Consider the following 26955-nt stretch of genomic DNA (forward strand, 5'->3'; position numbering starts at 1 on the left):
ATGGACTCACCAGCCTCTTTAGACAAGCTTGTGATAAGCTAGGTGAGTTGTAGGTTTCTTGAGCGCAATATTGAGGTATGAAGGAGGGGTGGCATGAGAGTGGTTGGTCAAGGAAAGATCTACTAGAGAATCAGAAGGACTATTGTTTAATGTCCTCAAACTCCTAAAGAGTGTTCCCCATCACAAGACAATATAGGGGATAACATAAAAGTGTGCCTTTGTCTCAGCAAAAGACAAGATGAAGTACCCTTAGGAAGATCTTGGGGGTTCAAATGTGATATCTTCCAATGTGCAAATTTTCACATCCAAGCATCTTCATATGTGACACCCTTTCCCATGTCTTGATACATCATGGTTTCCTAATTTGCCAAATGGACGACATTGTGTAAACTATGTGTGTCATCAACAATTGTATTACTTGCCACTTTCATCCTGTTGAAGTGCATGATCAGACTGGCTTCATTTGACGGCCATTGTGGTAGGGCATTCCTCATCCCGTGTAGATATTGGTTTGAGGACAGCCCATCCTTTTTCAGGATGCTGTGTTTTGATCTATCCCGGAAGAATTAGACAAATTTCTACAAGTGAATTTCAATCTCCATGGCTACAACTAGATAATCTACGTACACACACACATATATATATAAACAAAGGCACTACAAATGAATACACCACGTACACATGCACCAAATGTCAACATTTGAAAGGTTTAAAAATATGAGGGTGTCCGTGCAGAAAGGGAGATGTACAAAAGAAAGAATTGGGTAATGAACAGAGGGTAGTTCCTGATAGGAAGACAAAGGTTTGTTTGAATTTGGAAGCCATCTCATCTATGCGAGTATCTTGAGGTTAACAATTTGGCTGCTAGAACGGTCACGAGAAAATTGAAGCAGCAAAATGAAACCATGATTCCCAAGTCTCTCCATCGATTAGCGTACGAATAATTCAAAGGCTTGAAATCTATGATCAAAAGGGAGAATCATTTGTTGATCGGTATTATAGTCCATGAGCAAGCTGCTATCAAACATGGTAAACTCACAATCATCCCCCACAGCGTACCGACAATAATTGCAATCCGACGTCGCTTCCGCATCTTGTACGTAGCCACCCAATCTCGAAATGAAGTCAGAAAGCCAGGCACCGCATGTATGGCCATGGGGCGGTTGAAGCTGCGCGCTGATTTGACGACCCGAAAAGATTAAATGGTCTCAGCGATGTGAATCAAAGCGGTGGAGGAAGACAAGACTTACAATTCTTCGGGTCGGCAAGTGACACGCAGATCATGAAGTCCATTGACGATTAGCCCTGACATCAATCTGGTAAATGGATCCAAGTTATACATCCCTGAAAAATAGTAGTCATCGATCAGCTTTCTTCGTTCCCCTTCCGGTCAGGATATTGCGGACGCCTTACACTGCCGCCAAAACGCTTTAATCTGAGGCTGTGGCACGATTATACCACAGAAAAGGGTCAACACTGTAACCACCGTTGGATTGACTTGCATTGCGATGAAGATGCTCGGGGACAAGGCTGCGATTGCTTGCCCCAGACTGACGGCGAAAATGTCCAAAAGCCAAATCACTATAATCAAATGAAGAACAAGAGATATCAAAACCTTCAGCCTTGATTCACAGATAGAAGAACTCAATAAGGGAAGATGTGAAAGACTGTCAGAATGACTCAACTTAGGATTGCGTAGCCAGCTCGGCTAGGTGTTTTGTTAGATCCTGTCAAAAAATACCATAAACAATAGTATGCTACGGCCGAAAGAGTTGTATTCGGAATCTCCGCTAGAAACTGGCTGATGGCAAACACTTCCTCTGTATATGTCATTGATGCCAGCTCGCGAAGGAAGATTGTCCGAGCCATGATGAACATAGGCTCGACTTGAACGACGATCTTTTAGGTGGTCATCAGTATACTGCAAAAATCTCCCAGGAATTTTTTTGGTAGGTGGTCTCAAACTATGGACTCACAAAAGCAAGCAAGAAACCAGAAATGAAGATTGCGAAGACCCGGTTTTGTAAGGCCATAGTGCTGACTGTGTCACTCAGATCGAGGAAGGTGATTCCGACAAGAAACCCAATGAAAAGGTGATCGCACAGTCTTGTTAATTGATAAGCAGCATTTCGGTAAAAGGCCACATTAGTCCTCTTGGCCACAATCCTTAGCTGACGACCGAATCCTGGATCTGCAAGATATAAAAGCTTTCATGAATAATTTTGAAGGGGATGCGGTAACAACAAGAAGAAAAAAAGACGAACAATTTGTAGCTTTTTCCTCGGAGTGCTGTGACGGATCTAAAAGCGATTCTTGTTTCAAACGTACAATCTCCTGTTTGTTTTCAGCGTGTTCCTCACTTTCCAACCACCGATCTGCCCAATCCTTATCACCGCCCATTGGGCGAGAGTTTCCAGAACCAATCGCCTCTAACATGAATTCCGCGGGATTGGCATCACTGGGACATCGAGCTCCATGTTTTTCAAAGTATGAGCGCAGTATATACGAGTCTTGTCCGATGTCCCCAAAGTAAACACATCTGCCTCCCCTCTTCAATAGCAGAAGCCGGTCAAAATTCTCGAAAAGAAGTGCATTGGGCTGATGTATCGTACACCTGAAAAGAAGAGGTAGAGATCAATCTCAAAGATCTCGGCAGGTCACCTTTTGAAAGAGCTGGGTATGCATCATAAGACTTACAGAATGGTTTGGCCGGCTGCCGCCAACTTTTTCAGGAATCGCACAATGTTGTACGCACTTTGTCCATCCAACCCAGAGGTAGGTTCTAGGTTTTCAAGGTCGGAAATTTAACAAATGCATGGGTCCGATGATCAGAACTCAAGTCGAGCTCTCGAAATTTAGAAACTTCAGAAAACGCACCATCGAGAAAAAGTAACAATTGTGGTTTGGCAGCCAGCTCCACACCAATTGTCACCCGTTTTCTTCCCTCAACTCCCAATCCAAAACCGGGGAATCCAATCATGGCTTGCAAAAGTAACACACGTCCAAGGTAAGCGTAGGTCTGACCAAACAGTCGAACGTAGAATAGCTCACCATCTGCAAAATCTTCAAGTTCTAACAGCTGGATCACCTCCTCGACGTATGCATTTTTGTCTTCAATTGAAACATGTGTAGGCTGTCGCAGATAAGCTGAGAATCTGAAAGCCTCCCGTACTGTCGCAGTTGGCTCGTGTACATCTTGCTGTTCGCAATATCCTGTCCCGCGTCGGAAGTTTGACCCTGGTTCCCGTCCTGATATACATATGTCACCCCCAACTACACCCTACATCACGGAAAAAAGTCAGCGAGACTGAATTCTTCATGATAATGGTCTAGAGTCGGCTCACAGTACTTTTCCGATTGGCCAAGACATCGAGCAAGGTGGTTTTTCCAGCACCTGTAGCGCAATCAAAAAGATACTTGATCAGGGGATATCAGGCATTCTGACTGACTATAGAGTCCACAAACCTGACGCGCCCATCAATGCAGTGAGAGTTCCCGGTTTTACATAACCGTAAATTTCATTCAGAAGTCGATTCGTCCCACCAGGTACCTTTACGTCATATGTCAATGCTTCCCACGTTAGGGGCTTCCGAGTAGTTATAAGCCCAGTCAAATCTTGTTGAGCTGTTCCGTTCCTGAAATCTTGCTTTCTGGATTCCAGTCTCTCATTCAACTTTCTTCGCTCTCCGTTTTCTTGTGAAAACTATCAAGGGAAACGCGTGAGTTTGATTCTCACAATGATCTACAGGTGATTGAATATTGAAGAATTTCACTCACTAAGATCACCGATGGACTTCCTGAGGCTGATGACATGTTATCCATGGCCAAGAAATAAAAGAAAAGAAAAGCAGCAAAGTATGCACACTGTTCCAAATAGTATACAAGGATACACTCCAAACATCAGTCAAGACTCTCGACAAAACTTGGCACTACGAAGTGATGATGTATACCTCGATTCCGACGTTCCTCCAGATGTTTCGGGAATTATAAGAGTATGCAGCGCGGATGTAATGATTTCCGGTTACTGTAGTGAAACCTCGTCGTGAACCAGGAAGGATGCAAACTTGATTGGATCCAAGGAAAGAAGGGTACCCTGGCCCGTTCGGAACTACTGAGTCTCCTTCACAAGGCCTGTCCAGATCCACGCATGAAAAATCAGATATTCGTAGAGGACTAATTTTGTAATTATACTCACATATGAAAACGACCGAACTCGTTGCCCATGAGCGCCTCTGTTTCAAGTTGACACGTTGTAGAATGAAGGAGACAGATATTTTCAGTTACAAATGGTCAAATTCAGTAGATTTAATTTTTATGATACCATCTTACCAAAAGCGTAGCTGATCGGATTGATATACCACAACTGATACCGATGTGATGACGGAAAAGAAACCCTCAGCCTAAATCGCTGATAGTACACATCAAAGAATTTCTTCTTACCCAAAACAACCAAGGCTTCATCTGCTGCCGAGGTATCAAATAACCACTGTAAAGGACCATAGTCATAAACATGATACTGGCCATACGTGCTGCACTATCAAAACTAGACGCGGTTGCCCCCAAGAACCTGAAGAGGGCACTGAGGGAGAGGTAGATGAGATAGATGATGAAATAGAAAGTGAAAAAAGCCGCCGCATTCAAAGCCAGACCTGCCAAGAAGTATAGCTGGAAATCATTCGCAATGAAGTATCAGCATACCGTCTCAGTCGAAACTGATGTTTTATGCGATTAGAATTAATATTGTGACTCAACAATTATACAGAGGGCAAGGATCTTTGGGGCGGAGAATGGGATATCGGACAAAGTAGTGGCTATAGCAAGTGCACCGCCACGATAAAAGCAAAAAGAGGTCTGTCTCCAAATGATTGGCCGACCTACCATCTGGGCCGGAAGTTCCGCCAAGGCTAAAAGAAGACAATGTCGTTATATTAGATTAATTTTCGGTGAAAAAAGCACAAATGTTTTTGCTCACCAATAAACATACTAAATAGCAAAGCCAAAAACATCACTCCTCCCCTGAACAACGACGGATAGAGATCAGTTTGACTGCTTGTGATCCAATTTATCATCAAAGTGCTGACCTAGTGAACGCCCCTTCAGAAGATTTAGGCAAATCAAGAAACACACTCCCAACAACGATCGAGATGAATATTGTGGTGGCCCAGCTCAATATCAAAGCCAATCTATCTTGCAACTTCAGTCTAAATTCTCGAACCATCAAAAACCAAACCTGGCTATAAAATGGAACTATGCAAGGTGACTAGATATGATCGATTCTAATGAGCAATATTCAGCAACAATAAGAGATAGATGATATGACACATACCCGCTTGGAGGTGTATTTATACCGAGAATCCTTTACCTCTTGAAAAAAATCTTCCCTCGCACGTGATTCGCCCTTTACTTGTGCACTGTAGGCTATCATCTCCGCCCGAGTTCGTTGACAAAGATCACTATTGAGATAAGCATGCTCCATCTCCACAGGTGTCTTTGGTATTCTTGCTGGGTCTACACCATCTTCGAACTGTCTCTCATTCGGATCGGTACAGCCAGTAAGATAATCAGCAGTGGTCTGTCGAGGTAGATTCTTGTATCCTAATCCCATCATGTAAGCCCGAGCCTCAGAGGCGGGACCGAAGTAGACTTGGCGACCTTCATTAATGAGGCACACTTTGTCGAATTGTTCATATATGCCTTCACCGGCTTGGTATAATGTTACAAACATGGTCGTCTTGAATATGTTGGTCAAAATCCTAAGCGAACGAGCGTATTGTAGTGCAGTAGATGCGTCAAGACCACGAGTTGAGTTGTCCCAAGATAATACGCAAGCGCGATTAGTCATCATTTCAGCAATTGATACACGCTTCCGCTCTCCACCTGATACTCCACGAAAGAACTCGTTTCCGACGTCTAGATTCCCAGAAGGGCCAATCGAATATTAGACAAAAGGAATAACTTGAACTCAACTGACAAAAGATACGTGCAAAAGGAAGTCATACTGACATGTATCTTTGGTGTGGGAGATGCCCAACATACGAAGCAACAAATCGAGAACTTTTGCTTTGAAAATCTTTTTAGTTTCGTCTGGAAGCCTCTTTGCGGGTGTCTTTGTTGAAAGAGCAAAATCTAGGGTCTGTCCAACTGTAAGAGTAGGATGGTGTACATCATCCTGAATTGGTCCACACCCGATATGAGAACTTCACATATCCAAATAAGAATCCAACGTGGAATGGAAAAGTATTGTGCTCACCTCAGGATTATAAACAACTCTATTTTGGAAGATCGACACATCGTAGGTAAGATATCAATTCGGACACGGAAATTTTTCTTCAAGGCGTTTGGATAGACTCACTCTCCCTTGTAGCGCTTGGCCATCGTTTCGGCCTCTATCCCACCATATTCAACTGTGCCAGTCACATCCACAAAACCGCCTCGTTGGTTGGCAATCACCTTGAGGAAGGTCGAGCAACCTGCGTTAGGCCGACCTAGCACAAGGCACATCTCTCCTGGACGAACGAAACCGTTGAAGCCAGAAAGGATCAACTTCGAAGGAGGTGGCTTCTTAAATCGACTCGTAATCATCGTTATTGGAAGGAAAATATGATCCTTGATAGCATGCAGATATGTACGGATCGGGAGTTTTACACCACCCATACCACTAACAGCGAGATCTGAGAAAATGACGCCAATTGTCTTGAGGCGGAAACCGTGAGACTGCATAGTTTGATATTCACCACGCTGAGGTTTCAAAAAAAACGGCAAAGGAAGTGTCAGAGTCTCTTAGGTGTGACTGAGTGGATCGACATTCTTCAATGTTTAAAATTGAAGTGGAGACAGATCGTTAAGATCAAGGTTCGTACCAGATATGCCAACAAGTCAAAGTCATCGTCAGCTTGAGCTTCCTTGTTGCCGAGAGACAGACTCGGCCGGCGTCCACTGTGAGATGATGTATGATGGGACAGGATTTCAAGTATTTCAATGTGATATCGCAACCGGTACTTCTGGCAATGAGATAAACTTACGTCTCGCCGCGCTCGAGCCTGAGTTGATCAAGTTGGTGCTGAATTTTTATAAGTTCATGCTTGAGTTGAGCGAATTCAGATTCAGCCCAGTTCACAGTCACCACCCCTTCCTCGAAGGTTGCCGGGACCATGCCTGAAGCATGAGTGTCTGCAGACCTGTTTGCTGGGCTCGGTGAGGTCTTTAGAGAAGCGGAGGGCATTATGTACAATCCTTGCCAATTATTTACAGGTGAAAGGGGCGACCAAATGCAGCGCAGAGAACTCGAGCAATCCCTCTTTAATCTTATATAACCTATGCTGAGCGAGACCCAAGCGTGGCAGATATCAGTAAGAAAGTCAAGCCTCATCCGAATTCACAGCTGGAAAGGACTTACAATAGGAGATAAAGGTCGGAGGAAATAAAAAAATAAACACGAGAAAGCGAGTGGAGTGAAGAGTGATCTCTTAGAGGAGGAGACAATATTTATTCAAAATAAGTCTATTCGGGCAGACACGATGTTCCACGAATCCACAGTCAGATACTTGTTCTCATCTATCCAAAAAAAATATCAAAGGCTTAATCCGTACATATTTTGCTGCGTCTCATAGATGATCATCATTTGTTCATGTGTTGTGCATAGTAACTCCTTAAGATCAACCAAATTTGTCATATCCCAGAAGTTGATGCCGACGCCGCTGAATCCAAGCGCAAACTCAACTGCATTGGTGAAGACAAGCCAGAATGGAACTATCTCAGGATTTTACAAGGGCCGACTGGTGAGAGCTTGTAAGTTTTTGTGATGGTCGCCATGGTAGCCACCATCAAGATCGAGTGTTTGAAATTGGTGCAGCATCGCATCGGCGCAGCATCGGAAAAGCAAATGTTCGGTCACCAACACCTTTCAGTTTCACTGAGTAGGATGTTTGAACGGGTTGATGATCACTTTAGAGGGATCGAGTTCGAGTGAGCATCACGCTGATCGTTGCTCAATCAATGTGGCTAGGTTGAACTAGGTTGAACTAATCGACGGATCGTTCTCCTCCACGAGAGATCCATCGAGTCTTTGAAGTTAATACAGACCCAAATGTGTACACGGCTGCAGCCTGCACCGGTGCTCGGGACTGATCAAAATTAACCGGAGGACATTGGGTTATATCGTGCTGCCTGTACCAGTGATCAATCACGCACTTTAGGATGAATGTTCATCGTTTAACAAACTTTTAAAATGCGGCTAGACTATACATACACATGTTCAAAATCCCTCATCCAACGCCCATCCCACTCGTTCACACAAGCGTATACACTAGATAGGCATCAAAAAGTGATTGACTTGAAAAGAATAAATATACAAAAATCGAAGCGAGATGTTTCAAAATAGTTTAAAAGGCAAGGGAAATGAACTGTGACATGACAAGGTGAATAATTAGGCGATTGTAATGATGATCTACACAAATTAGAAGAATGATACTCTTTCCTTTTGCGTTTGGCTTGATGACACTGCTTCAAATCAGAATCTAAGCGAACAAAATGCATAAGGGTCAGTCGTTTTGCATGGGGAATTTTGTTAAATCGAATGTAAGAAAGTACTCACAGCTATCAAGACAATAGCCAGTACTATGATAAAGATAAGCAGCAGGCATAACATCCGTTTCCCTGCTTTGCGTTGATAATCATGAGCCTGATGAAGTTCTACAACAGCGCCTCTCATATCATTGCTGATACTGTGTACATTACTCTCGATGTTATCTACATGAAAAATTCATCAGTATCACACGACGACAGATATTCTGGCCATAACTAGATAAAGAGCAAAGGAATGGGATGAAGTGAAGAGGTGGAGGACTCACCGATATGACCGCCTTGTTCTTGAACGATGGTACCAAGATCTCGAAAGATCTCATTAAGTTCATGAATACCAGTCTCAATTTCCCGAATCTCAGCTTCTCGTTCCTCAATCAGGGCATCCTGGTAATCGAGCTCGTGGTCTGGGATAAGCTCTTCCTGGTTTAGTTGGTGTGACGCATGAAGCTGTTGTTGCTGTTGACCAATCCTGGTCTCTGAGAGCTCCACACTGTCATCATCCGCTGCAATTCTTGTGGGACTCCTGTAAAGATGTAGTAGAATGACCGAATCAATAGGATGATGATATGAAACAGCCGATATAAACCTACGATGGCATGGGTAGTGCTGCATATTTTGCTCGATCAACAAATTCCTTCTGCCGTTCAGCGCTTAGTCTCGAGACTCTTTGGAACGCCTGAATTGCGTTAGCATAATCTCGAGAAACTTTCTGTTGCTCCATTTTCTGGTGTCAAAAGAAGCTCGCACAGCGAGAAGTTTTGAGTCAGCTACCCATTTTTGTGTAACAAATCTGCCCGGAAGCTGAAAGAGAACATTCTGGATACTCACAAGTTGTTCCGGAACTTGCCATACAGCTAGCTCCTTTGCATCAACAGATGAATTCTTGACAAATTCTCGAGTAGATTCAGTCAAATCATGCCTGATTAAGAAAATACCAGTGTCCATTTAAAACAAGCTAATTTGATTAGGTTAGGCATATAACGCCTGGATTGATTCTGAAGAGTAGATATGAATGAAGAAACCAACAATTTTTTCCGAATATCAGCCGTATCTCTTGATGAACCTAACAAGTCGATGAACTTTTGAAGGCCCGAGACGTTGCTATTGATTCGAAAGATGTGAGTTGAGACCTTGGTGGCCAAAGCCTGAAATTTTCGGTCACGCTCTGGATCTTTTTTCAGAATGTTCACATTGGAAGTAAAAGAGAGCTGAGTTGAGCAACTTTTGAATGGTGCATAGGTGTCAGATTAACGGTTCAAACCTTGCGAGAAGGGTGAGTCCCTAGCCAGCGGTGCATGTTCATTGAGGCCACGTTCGAGATCGTTGAAAGACATCGGATAAATGAATTGATGTTCAAGAAGGCTAATATGTGATTATTGTTGAGGATGACCTTGAGATGACTTGAAGGATGAATGAATTGTTGTTGGTAAGGTAATGGATTGGTGTGGTGGTCTGATGTGGTTTACTGCGATGATCACTGGTCATGATGCATTGTCGGTCGATTTTGAGACGCTATGTAGCCGGGGCCACAAACCCGACCCCGTCACACCCTACACAACCAACGCTATGATACATATTTTTTGCATGTAGCACAACTGCTGCATCTGAAAAATATGCCAGATATGGCGTCAAGTCATCATAATTAAACCTTTGACCAAATATTCTTTCTCAGAGTTGGCAGTTGGAGGATATTAGGCAAGAGTCGGTCAAATCTGTTTATCATTCTAGTTTAAACTTTACACTCAACCGCAACTAACACAGGTATCAGCTACCTCCATGCACAGCCTATCTGATTCTCAATACCAAATCAACTTCCATGTGTACACATACTACATGCTTTAAGCTGATATACATTTACTTCCAACGGAAATCCAATGTCTGTGCAATGATTCTAAGAATTGGAATTTATGGGTTTGTCATGTGGTCTATATTAAAAGTGAGAGCCTGTTATTCCTAAACATCTGTTTTCATTCATCCACCTTGTGTGAAAGCTGCATCCACGAAAGCATTTTTGCCAGAAGCTGTGTTCAAAAAAAATTCACGATGAAAAAAAGTATGCATAAAGTTATTGGAGTGCGATGAAGAATGTAGCTCCTGTTGAAAGAAGAATTTGGCCGACCATCAAAGGCAGCTATCCCATAGCATTTTGTGTGGGACTATAGTCTATACCTTTCAGAAGTTTCACCACACATACTTTCAAATATATTTGGTGTTTGAGAGTCGAAAGGCCTGAGGACTGGTGAGTGAGGACCCTGTGAATGACGGGATTGTTTTTGTAAAATACTTAATTAAGGTGTTCTTTCTCAAGTCGAAGAAGGGAGTTTCTGGTAAATAAAATCGTCCGGTCTGACTATGAAGGAATTCCTCACTTCGGACACTCCTCCGCGTCAGAAGAAATGGCTTTCGGGATTATAGAAGTTGAACAAAGTACACATTCAGTAGAGACCTCCTTGTATTCTGGTCAACAAAGATCAAGCAACTGTTCGCAGTGTGAGACAAATATATCAGATAGTCAGATTAAGATGTAAGGAGTGAAAAGTGTGTTGATAATGTCCATCTGGTCACACATTCGAGAAAATTTGGTTATTGGAGATAACAATGTGGTGAGTCTAAAAATGTAATTAAAGAAATTTCGAAGGTAAGATCGGAATTAGGAGAGCTTTCAAATCACTGCACGAGGTTCTCATCATCGATTGAAACCCCGAGATCAAAAGACGTGTGGGAAACTTTTACTAAAGTTTGCAATTTCTTGAAGTTGGGTGTCCCCAGTCCCGTGACCCTGAGGCGACGAAATGCATCAGTGAGATTTTCATAGCGAAGGTAGATGAATATAACTCAACGGATCCCACCCCTCCCGAGCAGCGAATCCTTTCGTGTCACACCCACTGGAACTACCAGATGTGATGTCATTCAGTCCACGAAAGCCCACTGAGTAAAGCCAGGGATTTAAATAGCCAAGAGAGCGACCACCACGAGACAGACTATAGTCGTTCAATAAGCTGATAACTGACGCAAATGTAGGGGCAGATGCAGATGTACCCCCGACTTGAATTTCTCCCAAGATCAGCGTCTGAGGCTATCACTCCGAATGATGCCAAGGGAATCACAAAAAATACAAACCTCTCACGAATCTTCCCTGCCAGGCGATCACATATTTTGCTCCTTGCGCGGAAACGTCTGGATATCCACGACCCGTAACATTGTATAAACCAGAGTGTGTGCTCCCAAGCGATAAAAAGTAGTTCTTCACTACAGATTTTTGCCACTTCGGTCTTGGGAAGTAATTGGCTAGTCGTGTGATATTGTGTGATACATGAAGGATATAAACAAGCAGGGTTGATGCCACTTCAGCTGCCTGCACATGCCATTTTATCACATGGAGAATTGAGATGCCTACAGAATCCACCCCCGCTGCTAAATCCACCAGGGCCCTCCTTGGAAACCGCGACTTCAGGCTCAAAATTCTCCGTAGCCCCCACAGACGTGACGCTGATACGCATTCAATATCAGTCGAAGTAGCCCTTTTTTTCAAATTCTAATGTGCCTCTCGGAGACTCACTAAGGACAACTTGCAGGAAATATAGGTGTAAATGCTTTACGCTCCTGCGATATGACATATACAGATACCGTATTCGATTATGTATTCGTCAAAAAATCAGCCTTGAGAGTAGGTATCAAGTTAAGGAGATACTGACTAAGCCATCATTTGTTACGCAACGGCCATCTTTACCAACACCGTCATCACCAGAAGAAAATATGACCGAGACTCCGCGAGCCCCCAGCTGGGCAAATCCATGACAAACCTTTCGAGCGTATGACAGAGGGACAGTCTGCTCATCGTCACCGTCTGAAGATATATTGTGAAGAAGAAAACATCACCATCAGAAGAAGCACATTCAGCTTGATGGTCAAGTGATTTGAGCAATGCGAGAATCCAGTCTTACAAGAAGTAGAAATTACTCGAGGAATTTCAGAGTTATTCAAGGAAAGGATATATTCTAGCCATGCAAGATAAGGCTCGTTGGTGTTGACAGAGCTCGTACGGTCTGGCTGGAAGGGAGGACTCCCACCAACAGTCCAAAATACATTCGGAGTAGGGGAAGTGAAGCCCAAGACGGTTTGAGTATCTAAGTTGGCCTAGAACGAAATGGAAGAAAGTTCAGTTATGTCATTTGAGGAAGCGTGATTCATTCCTTTTTTTTCGAGCGAATCGATTTTTATACAACATCGCTAGCTTGAAATCCACCGACCTCAATACCAGTTTTTCGAGAAATCTGGTCGGGGCTCAAGGTCTATGGATACTCACAAAGTAAACAAGAAAGTTATTCTCAAATATGAACGCGAGGTCCGATGGCAGTCTTGATCAAAAACATACCTGTGGATTCTCACCACCATTGACTGATACCACCTCAAAAGTATGTCCCTTTTGGTCTGGTCTTTGGAGGGCGAGGAACCTCTGAGTGTCGTTGAAATTTGCAGCCTCGCCCAGAAATCCGGTGATTCCGATACGATTTCCCATTTGGATAGCCTTTGGTTCATAATCAAAGGTCTGGTATAGTTTTCTCAAACAGTCATTTGTGACAACATCAGGATTGGTACAGTTTTTGGTCATTGTTGTGTTGAGGAGAGATGATTCGTCTTGAGATAACTCCTCTGCTACCCTTACCCTACTGCGCTGCTTTTTCAAACGGCCGAACTGCGTAAATCAGATGTAACAGGTCAAGATCAGCGCAATAATGGAGAGGATACGTTCATGGCTTCAAAATCACTCGAGTCTCATAGCTTACCATCGTAGTAGGCTGTCCGAATATAGAATCATGATCAACGTAAGACTGAGTGAAGTAAAAGTGACCCGAGGACGCGGGATGACTCACCTGGACAACGTCAATATGCCTATGCAAGTTATGAGGGAGACTAAAGCTTTCTGTCCGAATAATCTGATCTCCGTCAAGATGCTGAAAGATAGAGTAACTCGTATCTAACATGTATTCGACTTGTGGCAAAGGCACATCTGTCACAGTGACCCAGTCTTTCATTTTACTCCATTGTATTCTATGTCGTTGGATTTCGTGGCTCCTTAACCAGTCCGATACTGTAGCTATCGCGTCGTCATCCGGTTTGCTTAGCTTATTGGACTGATCATCGGTTAAATAATCAAGATAAGAAGAGTGCGAAGGGTCCGAGATCCTTCCGAGGAGCTCATCAATGGCGCCTTCCAATCGAGTCTTCAGCGCAAATCGGAGGTCTATCTTGTGGTCTTGTGGAGGCCGGGCGGAAAGCTTGGTGAAGGTACTCGGCGCTCGATGCGTCTCAAACAAGACCTGCCGTTGATGCCAATAAAACTCCCTTGAAGAATGGACCGCTCTCGCAGTACTCAAACAAGTCAACACAAGCAGGAGTGATAGAGTCCCGACCCAATCCCTCATATTGATATTATATTGATATTATAAAGGTCCGATAAGGAGACAGATGAATGATAGAATACCGGGATTCAATATATGAGTTGAGGTTACTTGGCTTGTAAACTGAGTTGACGGACAAAAAAAATCGGTTCTGGAAAAAATGCCAGGCATACGCTTCGCTTTTTAGGCTAGGAAAATAGCAGCTATAGATAAATGTGGGACAAGTAAATCCGACTAGATGCAAAGACAGCTTTTGATATGCACATTGTGTTGGCATATCATTCTCTCTTAGGCTTTGGGTGCGCCGTAAGTGATCATCCAAGCTTGTGCCCGGTGGTGAGTAGACCTCTACAAGTGAAGCAATATACCCCAATTATGTGCGCTTTGAGAAGGCTGAAGAAAACTTTGTCTATGCTTGAGTGTTAAAAAAGATTGAGCCATGTATGTAGATTCTTTTCGGGCCCCATTCTTTTCCCTGGGCGGCCAGTGATCAATAGCCTGATTCTGGAATTTCATTTGGCAGATTCGACAAAGGAAATGGATGTACACAGCCGATTGTCGTATATTTTGATGAAAGGATTCGATCGCTTGTGTGTTAGATAGTCGCCTTGCAGGAGAGCTTGTTGATCTCAGAGCCGAATTCATTATCTCCATATTGATATGAAGAGGATATGGCGCATTCATTTCTGAGATTCAAATTCTGCGTCCGAAGGGTGGTCTCGATAGGTCTCGTTTGAGCACGATGTGCGAGGTGTTTGACCAGAGACCATTGAACATCGACACAAGTGACTGACAAGGTCAATGAATATAGATAGTGACTGGATATATAAATTCAATACCAACATTAGCCAATCTTTTTGGTAAGCTGATCAAGGTTCAAGGCAATTAGGGCACCCAGAAACGCTGGACTCATATGATATTTTACTGCTGAAATTACATTTTGGATACCAATTGATTCAGAATATTTGGCCTTTGATGCTTCACTGATAGAATGGATGGCTTCTTTTATACTCTGTTCCATGTCCTTTTCAAGCCTTTCAAAGAACATGTGGACATGTTGTGAAAAGTTTATATTTTCATACACCACAGATCTGCCAATTCTTGCAAGATAACTTGCGGGTCTGCCACTGATCTATTTTGTTTTATCACATCCTGCTCAGAAATATATGGGATCATGGAGCATGAGAAGCTGAAACTTGGCAATGGGGCCTTAATTTACACTTAAGCTTAGCTAAGTCTGGGGGTGTGGATGGTCTTCCCTTGGAGCTCTCCTTGGAAGAAAATTGTAAATAGAAATGGATGTGTTGAGAATTTGATATTGTTTTGAGGGGGCATAAAGACAGTTTTTCTTCCCCAATTCAAAATTGGATTCCCTATCAGGCTGGGTTGAATAGGGAATTTCTTTTCAATATTCAACATGTAGATTGGTAGATTGGAAGGGGTTGAGAAGTTGATTGGATCATTTTTAATGAAAGTTTACCAAGTTTATTTTGATCAAGATCAAAGATCTCAACCAGGTACTTTTGAAGATTGAACCTGCCATTAGAAACTAGATCTTTGATCAAGACCTCTTTTGGACTTCCTTGAGGTATTATACTCAACCCCCCAAAAAATCAATAACCACAGCTTTCTTCACTCTTTCAATTGCTAAACTGACCTGATATGGGCAATAGGGAGTGTTTGATGAAGACCAAAGTTTTGAGTAGACATTGTTGTCTATCTTTCCAGATAAATCATCTATCTGCCTTGGAACCATGAGATTGTGCCATATTGCTAGAGTTCCTTTTAATATGAGTACACTTGCTGTAATTCTGGATTGGCGGTGGGAATAATGAAGCTTTTCTTTTGCCCCTTCAATTGTGATCAAGTTTTATGAACCTTGAACTTTTGATTTTGTGTATGTCCGTACTTTAGGACAACATGCACCGTGTTGAGCACAAAAGGATTTGCCTAGTTACTCTTTTTGCAGATGTTGTGAGCAAGGTGCAGCCATGACCAGAATTTGATACTGCAAGATCAAGCTGATTTTGTTCAGCAAACAATCCCAAGCTTGATTCCTCGTGGATTTTCTTGCATTTGGAGTTCAAAGCTTCTTTTTCTTGGGAGGTTGTTATCACAAGTATTCTTTTTTAGATTTTGTAAGCTCCATGATATCTCCTGATTTCTGGTTAAAGGATGGTGAGGATCTCATGAGAGATTTGGTTCCATTGATTGAGAGATATTCCAGCACTTCAACATCCGCATCCTACATTAGTGCATCCTCAATATCTTCCAGTCAACTCTGCAAAGCTTGACCAAACTATCGCGTCGAAGCACGGGACTTTGGGGATAAACTTGGGCAAGCTTTGCAGCAAGACCAGAAACGAGAGAGCTAGTAGACTCGTTCGAGTACAACCATTCGGATGGGCACTGTGATGGTACCAGCCATAGTTTTCCGCAAGTGATACTGAGCCTAGCTCCCAGTTTGTAGCCATACAAAGCATACGACCCCAATCTTCAAAGTGAGTCCCCGTTTCTCCAATGATAAACAATCCATCAGGGAGGAAGTATTTGATGGTTTCGAATTGAAGTCGATTTCGGTATATTTGCTCACATTTTCTCTTTTCATGTTCATTGGCTAAACTTTTTTCAAGTAAAAATCGAGGTACAGCTTCAGCAACACATCCCTTACAATCACCCTTAATAGCGATCGGTTTCCATGAAAATATGTTCTTTTGTTTCAGGTTATTCAACTTCAAAATATAGCATGTGACATTACCGGACAAAGGTAGACAAGACAAGAAACAGTCTGTCTGACCCGTTTAGCAATGCGACTTTTTCAAGTTTCGAGATGGCGAGAAGACCACGCAAATTTGCAAAATGATCTTATCTCACTCGTGACTCAGCAATCCATCTCTGGTCTCCAGCCAAACCAAACCTGATGATTCAATTATACAGTATAACATAATATTAACTCTATCAACGCAACACCCCATCAAACTGGCGTTCACCTACTGTACCAATCACCGTTCGCAAATTTGAAGTAAGAACCCCGTCTTTCCTTGAAGCTCGTCCTGAATCAAATACCAACATCTGGGCACAATAGATGAAGGTATGAAAAGATCTAAAGCTGAAATTTTCTGCATATTGTTGTCCGAATGTGATTGCAAAGTTTTCAAACTAGTTTTCTTGAAAATTTCAATATTTGATCAAGTATGACTGATTTGGATTACCTACATATTTTACTTTGATACAGATTGGTTCAATGGTCAATGGAAATTTGAGAAGAATCATTTTACTAAGCTTAATGTCGGGGATTGCAGTCAAACCAACAATTTGTGACTTGTTAAGTGATACAGAGAGACTTGAACTCATAGGCTTCTCCGACACTAGAAGATTGCGCACGAGTCTTGAAGACGACGACAAAGATCCGGCGTCTGAAAAGATTGACTGCGCACAGGTGACATGTGACTCCGTGGATAGTGAAGTATGCGAGAACCAGGGTTGCTGGAAAGGCTGTCTTGCACATTTAGGTCATTGTAGCGCCGCAGGGATGTAATGTTTGAGTGGAAAGGTGGATCTTTTATTGTATTTCTCGAATGCTTTTATTTATACCATCCTATCCATACTCAAGTTGTCTCTCCTGTGCCAGAGTTCCTTTTGGTCTCTACTTCTGCAAGGTCTTACTGTTATTTATTCTCCATGTTCTTTTGCAAGTTTTTGTATAGTCGATTCTCACAGAGCTTGGTATTGGGAACCTGTTCAGTTCCTTTATAAATTTCATAGAAACTAATATTGTTATCAGGCTTTATCCAATTTTGTTTCTGAGAGGGGCTCTCTGAGTTCTTGAATCAGTCTTAATCAAAAAAATGATGACATTCATAAGATCTCTTTCAAATGATGTATTTCTGTCTCCTATTGTAAATATAATCATCTTCCATCCTATTTTTTTTGTTCTAAAATCTCGTGTCAAATTACACCATGGGAGGCTTCTGTGCCAGCAATCAGTCGAGCTCGGCCTGAAACCGGCCGGGCCAGCACCCGGTCCTCAGACTGCCCCTCGCCGGCCTCCTTCACGGTCTGTAGACAGCCGTTCATGCAGGCGCTTTTCCAGCCGCCGTGCGGCCACATCCGGGCTGCCTGCAGGCCTCGCAGGATATTGTACGAAGCAACACCGCCTGAAAACCGCCCAAGCCCAGGATCTTGAGTCCTCCGTTCTTTGGCAAAACTCCGGACGAACCACACCCTTCACCCATCATCATGCCCACCGATCCTTGTCAGTTTACTCACAGACTTCAATGATTGTCCCCCAGCTGATCTGATCAACAATCCAGACATCGAATCCGTCTCGAAAGACCCCGCCAACCCCAGGTTTCGATGCAATGCTTGCAACACCCGCGGAATGGCCAATTATGAACATCACATCAAGTCCGCTGCTCACCAACTCAAGGTTGCGAGGTTTGTCAACCGCCTGGCCGACGAAGAGCAGATGCTCGTCGGGTTATCTGGGCAACTGCCGATAGAAACGGATACACCAGTGACCCCTCTGATGGAGACAACCTTTGAACCCGATCCCCAAATTGGAGATAACATTCGACCTCCTTCTCCTCTCACTCGCCTTCTGTCACTGGACGCATCCGACTTTCTTGGAACGAGTTTTGATACAGACAACTGGAATGACACCGATGCCCATATTGGTTTCGATAGGCTGCGTCAAGCCCTGGAGACCCTTGATAACCTCGAGTTTGACGACGACGACAACGACGTTCCTGAAGACGAGGAACCTCATGATCCCAATCTTGCGCGTGCTCGAGCACGCGAAGCCATTGAATGGCATCCATTTAAAAACAAAGAGGTTAGTGAGAGCTTCGCGCGTTTGCTGGCCCTAGAGACTGACACATCCGTCTTCTCTCAGCAGGTCGCAGGATTGTTAATCATCGGGTCACCTCGACATCTCATCTCGCGCGCACAGTACCAGATCATACGTTCTATCATACGTATATGTAATGTCTATCTCCCTGAATGGGGAACGCTCAGGGCCCTCAAAGAACGACTCCGGTCAAGGCTGGACATGTCATTGTCTGAATGATTTAGTCCCTCCGGAATACCTTTGTTTGGCTTAACGGTGAAGTCGATAATCACAAACGTAAGTCCCTTTGATCATTATTGACTTGATGGGATCAATCGTAATTGCCTGGTTTTTCATCCCAGGAGTTGGCCAACCCAATTGTAAGCCCTCACCTGGTGTTCGTACCTGAGCTACCGCAAAACGAGAAAATCACCCAACTCTCTCAATCGACCAAATGGCGGGAGTGTTACTCCCCTGACCTTCGTGTTCAAATGGTCGTCGCAAACTCTCATCATTTCTATATATACGAACTAGTGGAGCTCCAAACCGGCGAGCTGGTTGTGCCCGTGTTCTTCTTCCAACACGAGAAAAAAACGAAAGCCAAGTGCCTTCGGGCAACAATTCAAAACAATATAAGTAACCCGGACCATCTTAACATTATCATACCTCAAGAACCTCCGTTCAACTCAGACGAGTTGTACACCTTCGACGTAGAACTCTTTGGGAAAACCTTCAACGAGATTACCCTGGAAAATGGTCAGCATCTAAGAGATCTTTGTGGTTCAAACATGTATCGTAGGTCTCCGAACAGAATTGTTTACAGTGATGTTTCTGGTTGCTGACATTATATATTGCTATGTCTGGTGCTTGTAGAGCATCATCAAGTGGGCGTGGTGACTCAACCCCTTCAAAACCCATGGCGAGCCAAAGCAGGAGGCAAAGTCATCCGGCATGTACCTATCACACTATACTCAGACGATACATCGGGGAATGTTTCCAAAAAATGGAACAAACACATGAGTTTGTACTTCACCCTCTCTGGACTGGCCCCGGAATGGACCAATCAACAGTTCCATATCCACTTTTTGGCGACTTCGAATTCGGCTTCAGCACTGGAGTTACTTGACGAAGTGGTGGATGATGTGAAGTAAGCACATGTCCTTCCCTTTCGTTATCCACATGTTACCCTTTAGTGTCATGCACGCTGACTTGGTGTGGCCTTTCACAGTGATCATGCCGAAAACGGCTTTGTCGCATATGATCACATGCTGAAGCAAGATGTGTTGGTTATGGTGGTGGTTCTGTGTCATTTGGGGGATGCCCCCATGCATGCAGAGATCTGCAACACGACAAATCCGGCAAATACATTAACACCATGCAGGATGTGTGACCTTCGCGTGGACCGCAAAATTGATAAAGAACAACCGCAGTTTGTGCGCGATTTCTTGGGCCGGAATGAGCGTGGGGAAAAGGTGAGTGCTCTTCTGTTGCCCTGACGAGCGGTCTGTTCTGACCATGACGTACAGATCTCTCTGCCGACGCGACAGTTGTCAACCTTTGACTACTAACTGGTAAATAGAAAGTGAGAAAAGGTTAAATGAATGCTCACGAAATGTATGTTCAAGCCAAGCTTTTGAACTTATTTTTCGGTTCTTTGTGAAAGTGATCAACAGCCAGTCTTTGAATATCTAGAGTAGGGTAAATTGGTACCAAAGTGGATACTTTCGTAAACTAGCTTTGGCTTTGCTTCAGCAAAAAAGTGATGAACACTAGTTCGATCACCGATTTATGTTAGAAGTATACGGTCGAATAGCTCTGACTAAACGATCTTCGTATATCTTCGAAAGAAAGATAGGAAAAAAAAAGAGAAGATGACAAAAGAAAAGGATACGAGGATTACTGAGCGAAGTGTTTTAAAGGATCTAAGATAAGATGTCTGAAATAACAGTTTCTAAGTAAATTCGTAGGAAGATTTGGAAAGTGGGGCTGTTCAATTTCTATTCTAACTAAGTGTTTTACTTTGAGAGAATAAAGTTTTTGTTTAAAGGTTCTAGATGATAAATCGGATGATCCTCCTTCTCTCTGTTCTTAGAGAGATCTTATTTATATATCTGTTTTTCTTGGTTAAAGAACTTTTGGTTCGGAGTCTGATTGACTTGGCGTTTCGAACGTAATTGGGTTAATTATAAATTTTAACCAAAGTGGTTGGTTTCTATCCCTGGTTTTCTCGATAAGGGTTCTTCTCTAAATCCCTGGATTAGCCTAGGTATCGATCTGGGCTAATTCGGGATATTCCTTTTTTCGTTTTGGTTCACAACCATTTTATAAACTAAATTTGTGAATCTATTCGTTATTAGGTCTTTCTTAATTGGTGCACTCTTGAAACATGAGTGGTAGAGTTGTGTATGAAATAAATAAATATTTTGTTTAAAATAAGGGTTCAACCCTTACTGAGTTTTGTGTTCGTGATCTTTGTCAATGCGATAGAAGTTCTGCTCCGCAGAACTTCTTACTGGTGACAACAGTGGCATATGACCCTGGCACGCACTCGAGAGCTTTGGGCTCTGGCGCAAAAGCGCAACACAAAAACGCTGGTCGAAGACAAGGCACGAGTTTATGGACTGCGAGACCCTTTCAATGATTACTTCGTCAAAAAGGTACATGTAGCTCTCGAAAAACTTACTCAGAATGAGTATGACACGCTATGCCAAGAGCTCAATGAGGAAAAAGGCCTCAAGTTATTTAACCCCATGCTAAGACTGAAAGGTGAGTGTTACATTGTTTTATCACGCCCAGTTCCCGAACGTCTTCATCTTCGGATGTTCATGTTTTGCTTTTGTTGTGATGTTACCAAAGGTTTCAACGGGCACTTAGACACCCCTGTCGAAGTGCTTCACGTCGTTTTGCTGGGCATCACGAAATATCTCTTCCGTGACCTGATGAAGGGTTTGACACCCATGAAGGTAGGTTCAGATAAATTTAACAACATCACGGCCCGTTGGCGATCTTTCAGTCCCCGAGGTTTAAATATACCTCCAGTTCAGCCCTTAAATCTCATCCAATACTACCAGAGCTTGGTTGGCAAGGACTTTTGCACCGTCCTACAGACAGTGCCATTCGTCTTGTTTCATTATATGACCAAAGATCAGCATCACCTATGGCTATCTCTATGTTTGTTAGGCTCGTATATATTCCAAACAGAAATCACCAACATGGAAGTTTACCTTGCCGAGTTGGACAATCATATCTCTTCCTTTCTTCATTAACTCACGAGCATCACCGCACAATGGTGTAATAAACCAAAATTTCACATGCTCCTGCACCTTCAAGAATCAATACGTCGATTTGGACCTGCTTGTTTGTTTGCCACAGAAAAAATGGAATCTTATAACGGGAACCTTTGAGATGCTTCAGTACACACTAATCACCAGAGCCCGAGTCGTGATATAGGCAACTCATTCATTACCGAGGCAATGTTGCGCATGATAATCTCCGGTTCGTCTTTCTTCGACAAGGATCTGCAGGCTCGAGTTACTGGGGGCCCTCGCGTGGTTGAGCTATTCACCAGAATACCTGAATTAAAGCGGGCAATGGGACTGAATGAAATTCCGAAACGGGAATCTCTCATGAAATCTGGACGTGAGTGGCCGTGCGTTTGCATTTTGGCGTTTTTGTAAGGTTTCTAATTGGAAACCGTTTAATTCTTAGGCCTGGTCAAAGGCTTAGTCACGTGTCCACCGATCTTACAGGCTCAAAATGCTGAGGCTCCGTGGCAATGCCTCGAAAGCGTCACCTTGGCCTGTGGGCAAACGGTGCGCCCACATGATTTTGTGTTGGTATGTACTGGGCACGCGTTTGGTTGAAGAGTTTCATGGTCACAAATGCTGACCATAAACTTCTTTGAAGCTATGCACAAACTCAACCCTGGCCCAAATCCAAAGTATTTGGATTCCCGAAGGGAAGGCCGCGGCCAAGACCGTTCTGGTTATGAAACAGTGTAACAAAGGACGCCTGGTACCGTTCTATGGGATGCGAGAGATACGTAAGACGGATCATGAATTCGCAAGGGGTGTGAAGGTACGCGCAATCGCCCATCTATTTATTTGTTGATACACCATAAACATGAATAACCTGGTCTTCATGTTAATTCGGTTAATACCCTTAGGAGGTCGACATGGTTTTAAACGTTCAGCACAATTGCCACAAAGGCAAATGCGCTATCACCATGAACCAAACGAAACGCATTGAACGGAAGATATGTGACGTGCTTGTTTCCGGAATGAGTCATGCTGACTCAACATCGTACATTTTGAACTCAGCGGCTCAGTACTCGGGAGAAACCCATCGTCGCATAGCTGAGGTCACGGTGGCACCAGTCACCCCGGAGTTATGGAACGAAGGAATAACTGAAGGCGTGAAGGTCTGGAAGGAGGCAACCCGGAAGAAGCAAAAACCCTCAAACGAATCTCATGATCCAATCTTGTCATGAATTGGATCTTGTGTGGGACTCACACACACCATTTGTTTTTAAATTGGTTTTGTTTTTCACTAGAAGAGATAATGATCTCTGTGACCGATGACGAGCAAGAACAAACCTGAGAGGAATCTAGTAAGTTACTAGAAGAGATAATGATCTCTGTGACCGATGACGAGCAAGAACAAACCTGCTCGAAGTGATGAGTGAAAATCGGTAAGATATTTATTAAACAGCACGAGTACAAAAGGTAAGTGAAAGATAATAACCTGAGAGGAATCTAGTAAGTTACTAGAAGAGATAATGATCTCTGTGACCGATGACGAGCAAGAACAAACCTGCTCGAAGTGATGAGTGAAAATCGGTAAGGAAAAAGAGAAATACAATGAGCCAGAAAGGACCTCTTTATATACCGCACACATCACGTACAAGGACACAGTCACAGCAAATGATGTAAGAATGATATCATCAAATATGAGACGAGATAACAATCATTAGAGACGAATAAGTAATATGAAAAAGGATTTAAATATAAGATAAGATAACCCAAAGTAACATCATCGTCTACGACTTCAATTACTCACACACACCATTTGTTTTTAAATTGGTTTTGTTTTTCACGGGAAGCCGCTCGTTCTATGTTATTTTTTTCTGATTCACACGATGTTATGAGATTAATGGTCTAAAGAGGTCCAAAATAATTCAAAGTCCCTCCTTCCCACTGAAGGAAACCCCCGCCGATTTAACCAGTGAATCTGCCTTCGCCTCGTTCCAAACGTCCCGTCGCTTCAAGCATAAATGGCAGAGGCATCAGTTTGTTTCAAAAGCGCCGAAGGTCGCGCGTGTCACTTACCATAAGGATCAAAGTGACGACGCAGGCAAGTGATTGCGGCACGCGCCTTGCTAGCATCACATATGATTGTTTCATGATCAGGATGAATTGTGCGACGAATCACATCGAGGGCCAAGCGGTCTATGACTAAGTTCACCGCTGATGCAACTATTGGCCGAGTGATATCCAGATAATCCTCCACCCCGGTTAGCCACTCAATGGCATCTTCCGTGGTGTCAAGCCATAACACCCAGTTGGACGCATCTTCCTCTAAAGGATCCACCGCTCGCAGAACGGTCGGTATCTCTTCCATTTTCAGAAATAAATCGCGGACGGCTTCGTATTCGGCCCTTTGGAAATCGCGAATCGCATTCATCACGCCTTGAATTGACATCGTGCCTAACCCCCAATAAGGAACCAGTGGTCGCGACGATGGCGAGGTCAGCTATTGTCTTTTGGACTCCTTTGGCTGAAAAACAACTAACCTAAACTCCTGAGCAAGATGATCGATAGGCGGTATTGGTGATAGGATGCAAAGGGGACTGAAAATGCACATGCAAAGAACGTGCCTCAGTCGAAGCCGTTAATGGAGCGACACGCGATAGCAACCTCCGTCCATAACAGGCCTGCCAATTGCCTTTGCGAATGGCCTTGCGGCGGCGCCACTGTACGGTAGGGCCAATTCAAATCGACGTTTTGGGACAATTCGGCTCCCAAATGGGCAAAGTCAAGTGGACAAGGTCAGTCTCCTTGAAACGGTCTGATTGCGAGCCCCCAACTAACACCATGTCTCTCTTTGGCATCAATGGTCATCTGGCCCACTCACAGTTTGATTTGACCTCTGAACTTCATAAGGCCTCACCCGAGGCCCCCATCATATTTCAACGTCCTATAAACCCAAACCAATTTTCCTTTACATCTTGATTTCCATCACGGCGATGTCTTTGAATGTGCACCGATCAATTGGTCTGTCATCCCCTCGCTTGTTTATTTGGTTCAGAAGGACATCTGACCCCGATCATCACAACCTGCAGGCAACCTCTCCCAGGAGTCCAGTGGATCGCCAGCTGGCTCAAATACCACTCGCACGCCGGCAAATCCCAGTTCAATCCGATCACTCCACAACATGCTCTCCTTACGGAGCCATTCTGGTTTGTTTCAGTCTGATTACCTAAATTGATTGACACGACATTCACCATTTTGTAACTCGCCCACCTCTCCCACTTGCTAGGTGGTTGACCGAATCTTGTCTCTGCTAGAAGCAGAAATGATCGTTCCCAATTTCCAGGCGCCCGAAAGTCCGGATCCGGCTCTTCTAACCTCACTGAGTTTGACCGACCCGATCGGGATGACAGTGCTCACATGGTGGACACAGACGAACAGAGACCAGCCAGGCCACTCCGCGCAAACGAGATGATCTTTTTCAAAGATGCAGTGACGGATAGCGGCATCAATGAACTCCACCGACTCCAGGCGCTCGCCCTTGCCGAGGTAATTTATCTCTTATGAGACCCCAATGATGGCACGGATGCTGAAGACCAGCTCCTCAGGCCCAAGGCCCTTTCCGACAGGTCCTGATAAGTGTAGCGCACGCGCAACATACCTTTCAGCTCTCCCAGATGTCTGAGAACATCTTGTCGTCTTCGCGCAAGGTTGATGGGGTCATTAATCACCTCGAGGACGCGCTCAATTCATTCTTGAACAAGGTCGAAGGTGTCATGAATAAGCTTGAAGACGTGATGGAGAAAGTCGAACGCATCTCGGACAAGGTTGACGGGATTGCCGATCACATTGATACTCTCACTGAGCTCGTTCAGTCCAACCCGAATGCCGCGACCCATGCGACTGGCAATGGACATGTTGACGCCGATGACGCGACATCTACTGGCAGTGTGTGGGTCTGCGCGACGGAACTGCGGGTACGTCACCAACATCTAGACTGGTTACTTTCCTTCATCATACACCTGCTAACCCCAAAAGTTTTCAGGGCAAAATATCCACCCAAGCTTACCGGTTCATCAATAAGGCCACCCTGGATTCCTACACCGCCTTGGAAACCCCAGGACGAGTTTGGCTAGCTAACTCGCTCTACAATAGCATCAAGGTGAATTGATCCTTGAACCCATCCCTCCCGCACGTGGCTCATTATATTTCACTTCTGAATGACTAGAGTGCCGTGCGTCAAATCGCGGCAGTTGAACCACTGCTGCCGCGACAAGTCAACGGCGTTACCTCCGTCCTTGCGGCAAGGGCTTACGATTCTGAAGTCAAGAACGTGTGCAAGCACGTCCGCGAGAAGCTTCACCTGCTGGTGCGTTCTATTTTGGTGTCTTGATTAGGAAATAACCCTACACACACTTATGACCATTTGGCACAGCTATTGACTGGGGTATATGATCCGAAAAACGCTGTGGTCCACGGCGCTGTGCCAACTCTGAAGTCACTGGTGCATAAGGTTAGTCTCTTCATGTTTTGAGATTGTGCATCTCCGTAGTCACCCTTGCTAACGTGCCATTCTCCAGATTGCCATTAAATTTAGACAAGTGGCGGACCATGTTCCGATCGAGACCGTTTGGGCCAGCACCAGCGAACCTGAACGTGTTCGAATGGCTTATCTTGTGGGTTATAATCTCATCATTAGCGTGTATTAAACTTCCTCTGATGTTTGGTTCATTTTGAACGCTCACAGCGTCGAGAGGCCCTTCACATTTTCCAAATCGGGAGGGGGTCGAGCTCGATCTGGGCGGAGGTTGACCGGCAGCTTGATGTTCTACGAGTCTGTGGGCGTGATTATGCAGCATCGTGAGTATTTAGTACCTGATCATGATGCTCAATG

The 26955-nt window shown here is 44.0% G+C and overlaps 9 protein-coding genes across 9 annotated transcripts; 4 read left to right on the plus strand and 5 right to left on the minus strand.

Moving 5' to 3' along the window:
* Positions 1-826: 826 nt before the first annotated feature.
* Positions 827-6720, minus strand: MELLADRAFT_39264 (uncharacterized protein; the record flags this gene model as incomplete). Its single annotated transcript, XM_007415514.1, has 24 exons — positions 827-960; positions 1040-1176; positions 1251-1344; positions 1414-1581; positions 1686-1899; positions 1977-2171; positions 2245-2614; positions 2698-2782; positions 2878-2982; positions 3052-3280; positions 3345-3394; positions 3466-3703; positions 3778-3864; positions 3951-4131; positions 4196-4232; positions 4330-4363; positions 4441-4665; positions 4753-4904; positions 4973-5016; positions 5082-5260; positions 5327-5910; positions 6004-6169; positions 6251-6269; positions 6353-6720. 24 exons carry the CDS (start codon positions 6718-6720, stop codon positions 827-829), a joined length of 4095 nt encoding a protein of 1364 aa, XP_007415576.1.
* Positions 6721-8504: 1784 nt separating this feature from the next.
* On the minus strand, positions 8505-9917 carry MELLADRAFT_92662 (uncharacterized protein; the record flags this gene model as incomplete). The annotated part of the gene is made up of 7 exons (XM_007415513.1): positions 8505-8516; positions 8594-8748; positions 8850-9094; positions 9174-9307; positions 9412-9502; positions 9610-9754; positions 9845-9917. 7 exons carry the CDS (start codon positions 9915-9917, stop codon positions 8505-8507), a joined length of 855 nt encoding a protein of 284 aa, XP_007415575.1.
* Positions 9918-10912: 995 nt separating this feature from the next.
* MELLADRAFT_45226 (tripeptidyl peptidase) lies at positions 10913-14207 on the minus strand (the record flags this gene model as incomplete). Its single annotated transcript, XM_007415512.1, has 11 exons — positions 10913-11362; positions 11424-11628; positions 11704-11871; positions 11981-12072; positions 12143-12186; positions 12279-12430; positions 12528-12720; positions 12834-12875; positions 12959-13279; positions 13371-13382; positions 13458-14207. The coding sequence occupies 11 exons, from the start codon at positions 14007-14009 to the stop codon at positions 11251-11253; spliced, it is 1893 nt and encodes a 630-aa protein (XP_007415574.1).
* A 2039-nt stretch (positions 14208-16246) lies between these two features.
* Positions 16247-17493, minus strand: MELLADRAFT_111203 (uncharacterized protein; the record flags this gene model as incomplete). The annotated part of the gene is made up of 3 exons (XM_007415511.1): positions 16247-16696; positions 16980-17038; positions 17370-17493. The coding sequence occupies 3 exons, from the start codon at positions 17491-17493 to the stop codon at positions 16247-16249; spliced, it is 633 nt and encodes a 210-aa protein (XP_007415573.1).
* On the plus strand, positions 17230-17523 carry MELLADRAFT_124274 (uncharacterized protein; the record flags this gene model as incomplete). Its single annotated transcript, XM_007415441.1, has 1 exon — positions 17230-17523. One exon carries the CDS (start codon positions 17230-17232, stop codon positions 17521-17523), a length of 294 nt encoding a protein of 97 aa, XP_007415503.1.
* Positions 17524-18224: 701 nt separating this feature from the next.
* Positions 18225-18898, plus strand: MELLADRAFT_92664 (uncharacterized protein; the record flags this gene model as incomplete). The annotated part of the gene is made up of 3 exons (XM_007415442.1): positions 18225-18240; positions 18299-18819; positions 18890-18898. 3 exons carry the CDS (start codon positions 18225-18227, stop codon positions 18896-18898), a joined length of 546 nt encoding a protein of 181 aa, XP_007415504.1.
* A 3671-nt stretch (positions 18899-22569) lies between these two features.
* On the plus strand, positions 22570-23302 carry MELLADRAFT_111204 (uncharacterized protein; the record flags this gene model as incomplete). The annotated part of the gene is made up of 3 exons (XM_007415443.1): positions 22570-22625; positions 22755-22890; positions 23141-23302. 3 exons carry the CDS (start codon positions 22570-22572, stop codon positions 23300-23302), a joined length of 354 nt encoding a protein of 117 aa, XP_007415505.1.
* A 727-nt stretch (positions 23303-24029) lies between these two features.
* MELLADRAFT_67253 (uncharacterized protein) lies at positions 24030-24513 on the minus strand (the record flags this gene model as incomplete). The annotated part of the gene is made up of 2 exons (XM_007415510.1): positions 24030-24073; positions 24141-24513. The coding sequence occupies 2 exons, from the start codon at positions 24511-24513 to the stop codon at positions 24030-24032; spliced, it is 417 nt and encodes a 138-aa protein (XP_007415572.1).
* A 732-nt stretch (positions 24514-25245) lies between these two features.
* MELLADRAFT_67254 (uncharacterized protein) lies at positions 25246-26770 on the plus strand (the record flags this gene model as incomplete). The annotated part of the gene is made up of 7 exons (XM_007415444.1): positions 25246-25270; positions 25408-25610; positions 25730-26038; positions 26107-26223; positions 26290-26430; positions 26497-26574; positions 26642-26770. 7 exons carry the CDS (start codon positions 25246-25248, stop codon positions 26768-26770), a joined length of 1002 nt encoding a protein of 333 aa, XP_007415506.1.
* Between the last annotated feature and the right edge of the window lie 185 nt (positions 26771-26955).

The sequence above is a fragment of the Melampsora larici-populina genome (genome assembly GCF_000204055.1).
Source record: "Melampsora larici-populina 98AG31 unplaced genomic scaffold MELLAscaffold_51, whole genome shotgun sequence".
Taxonomy (NCBI): domain Eukaryota; kingdom Fungi; phylum Basidiomycota; class Pucciniomycetes; order Pucciniales; family Melampsoraceae; genus Melampsora; species Melampsora laricis-populina.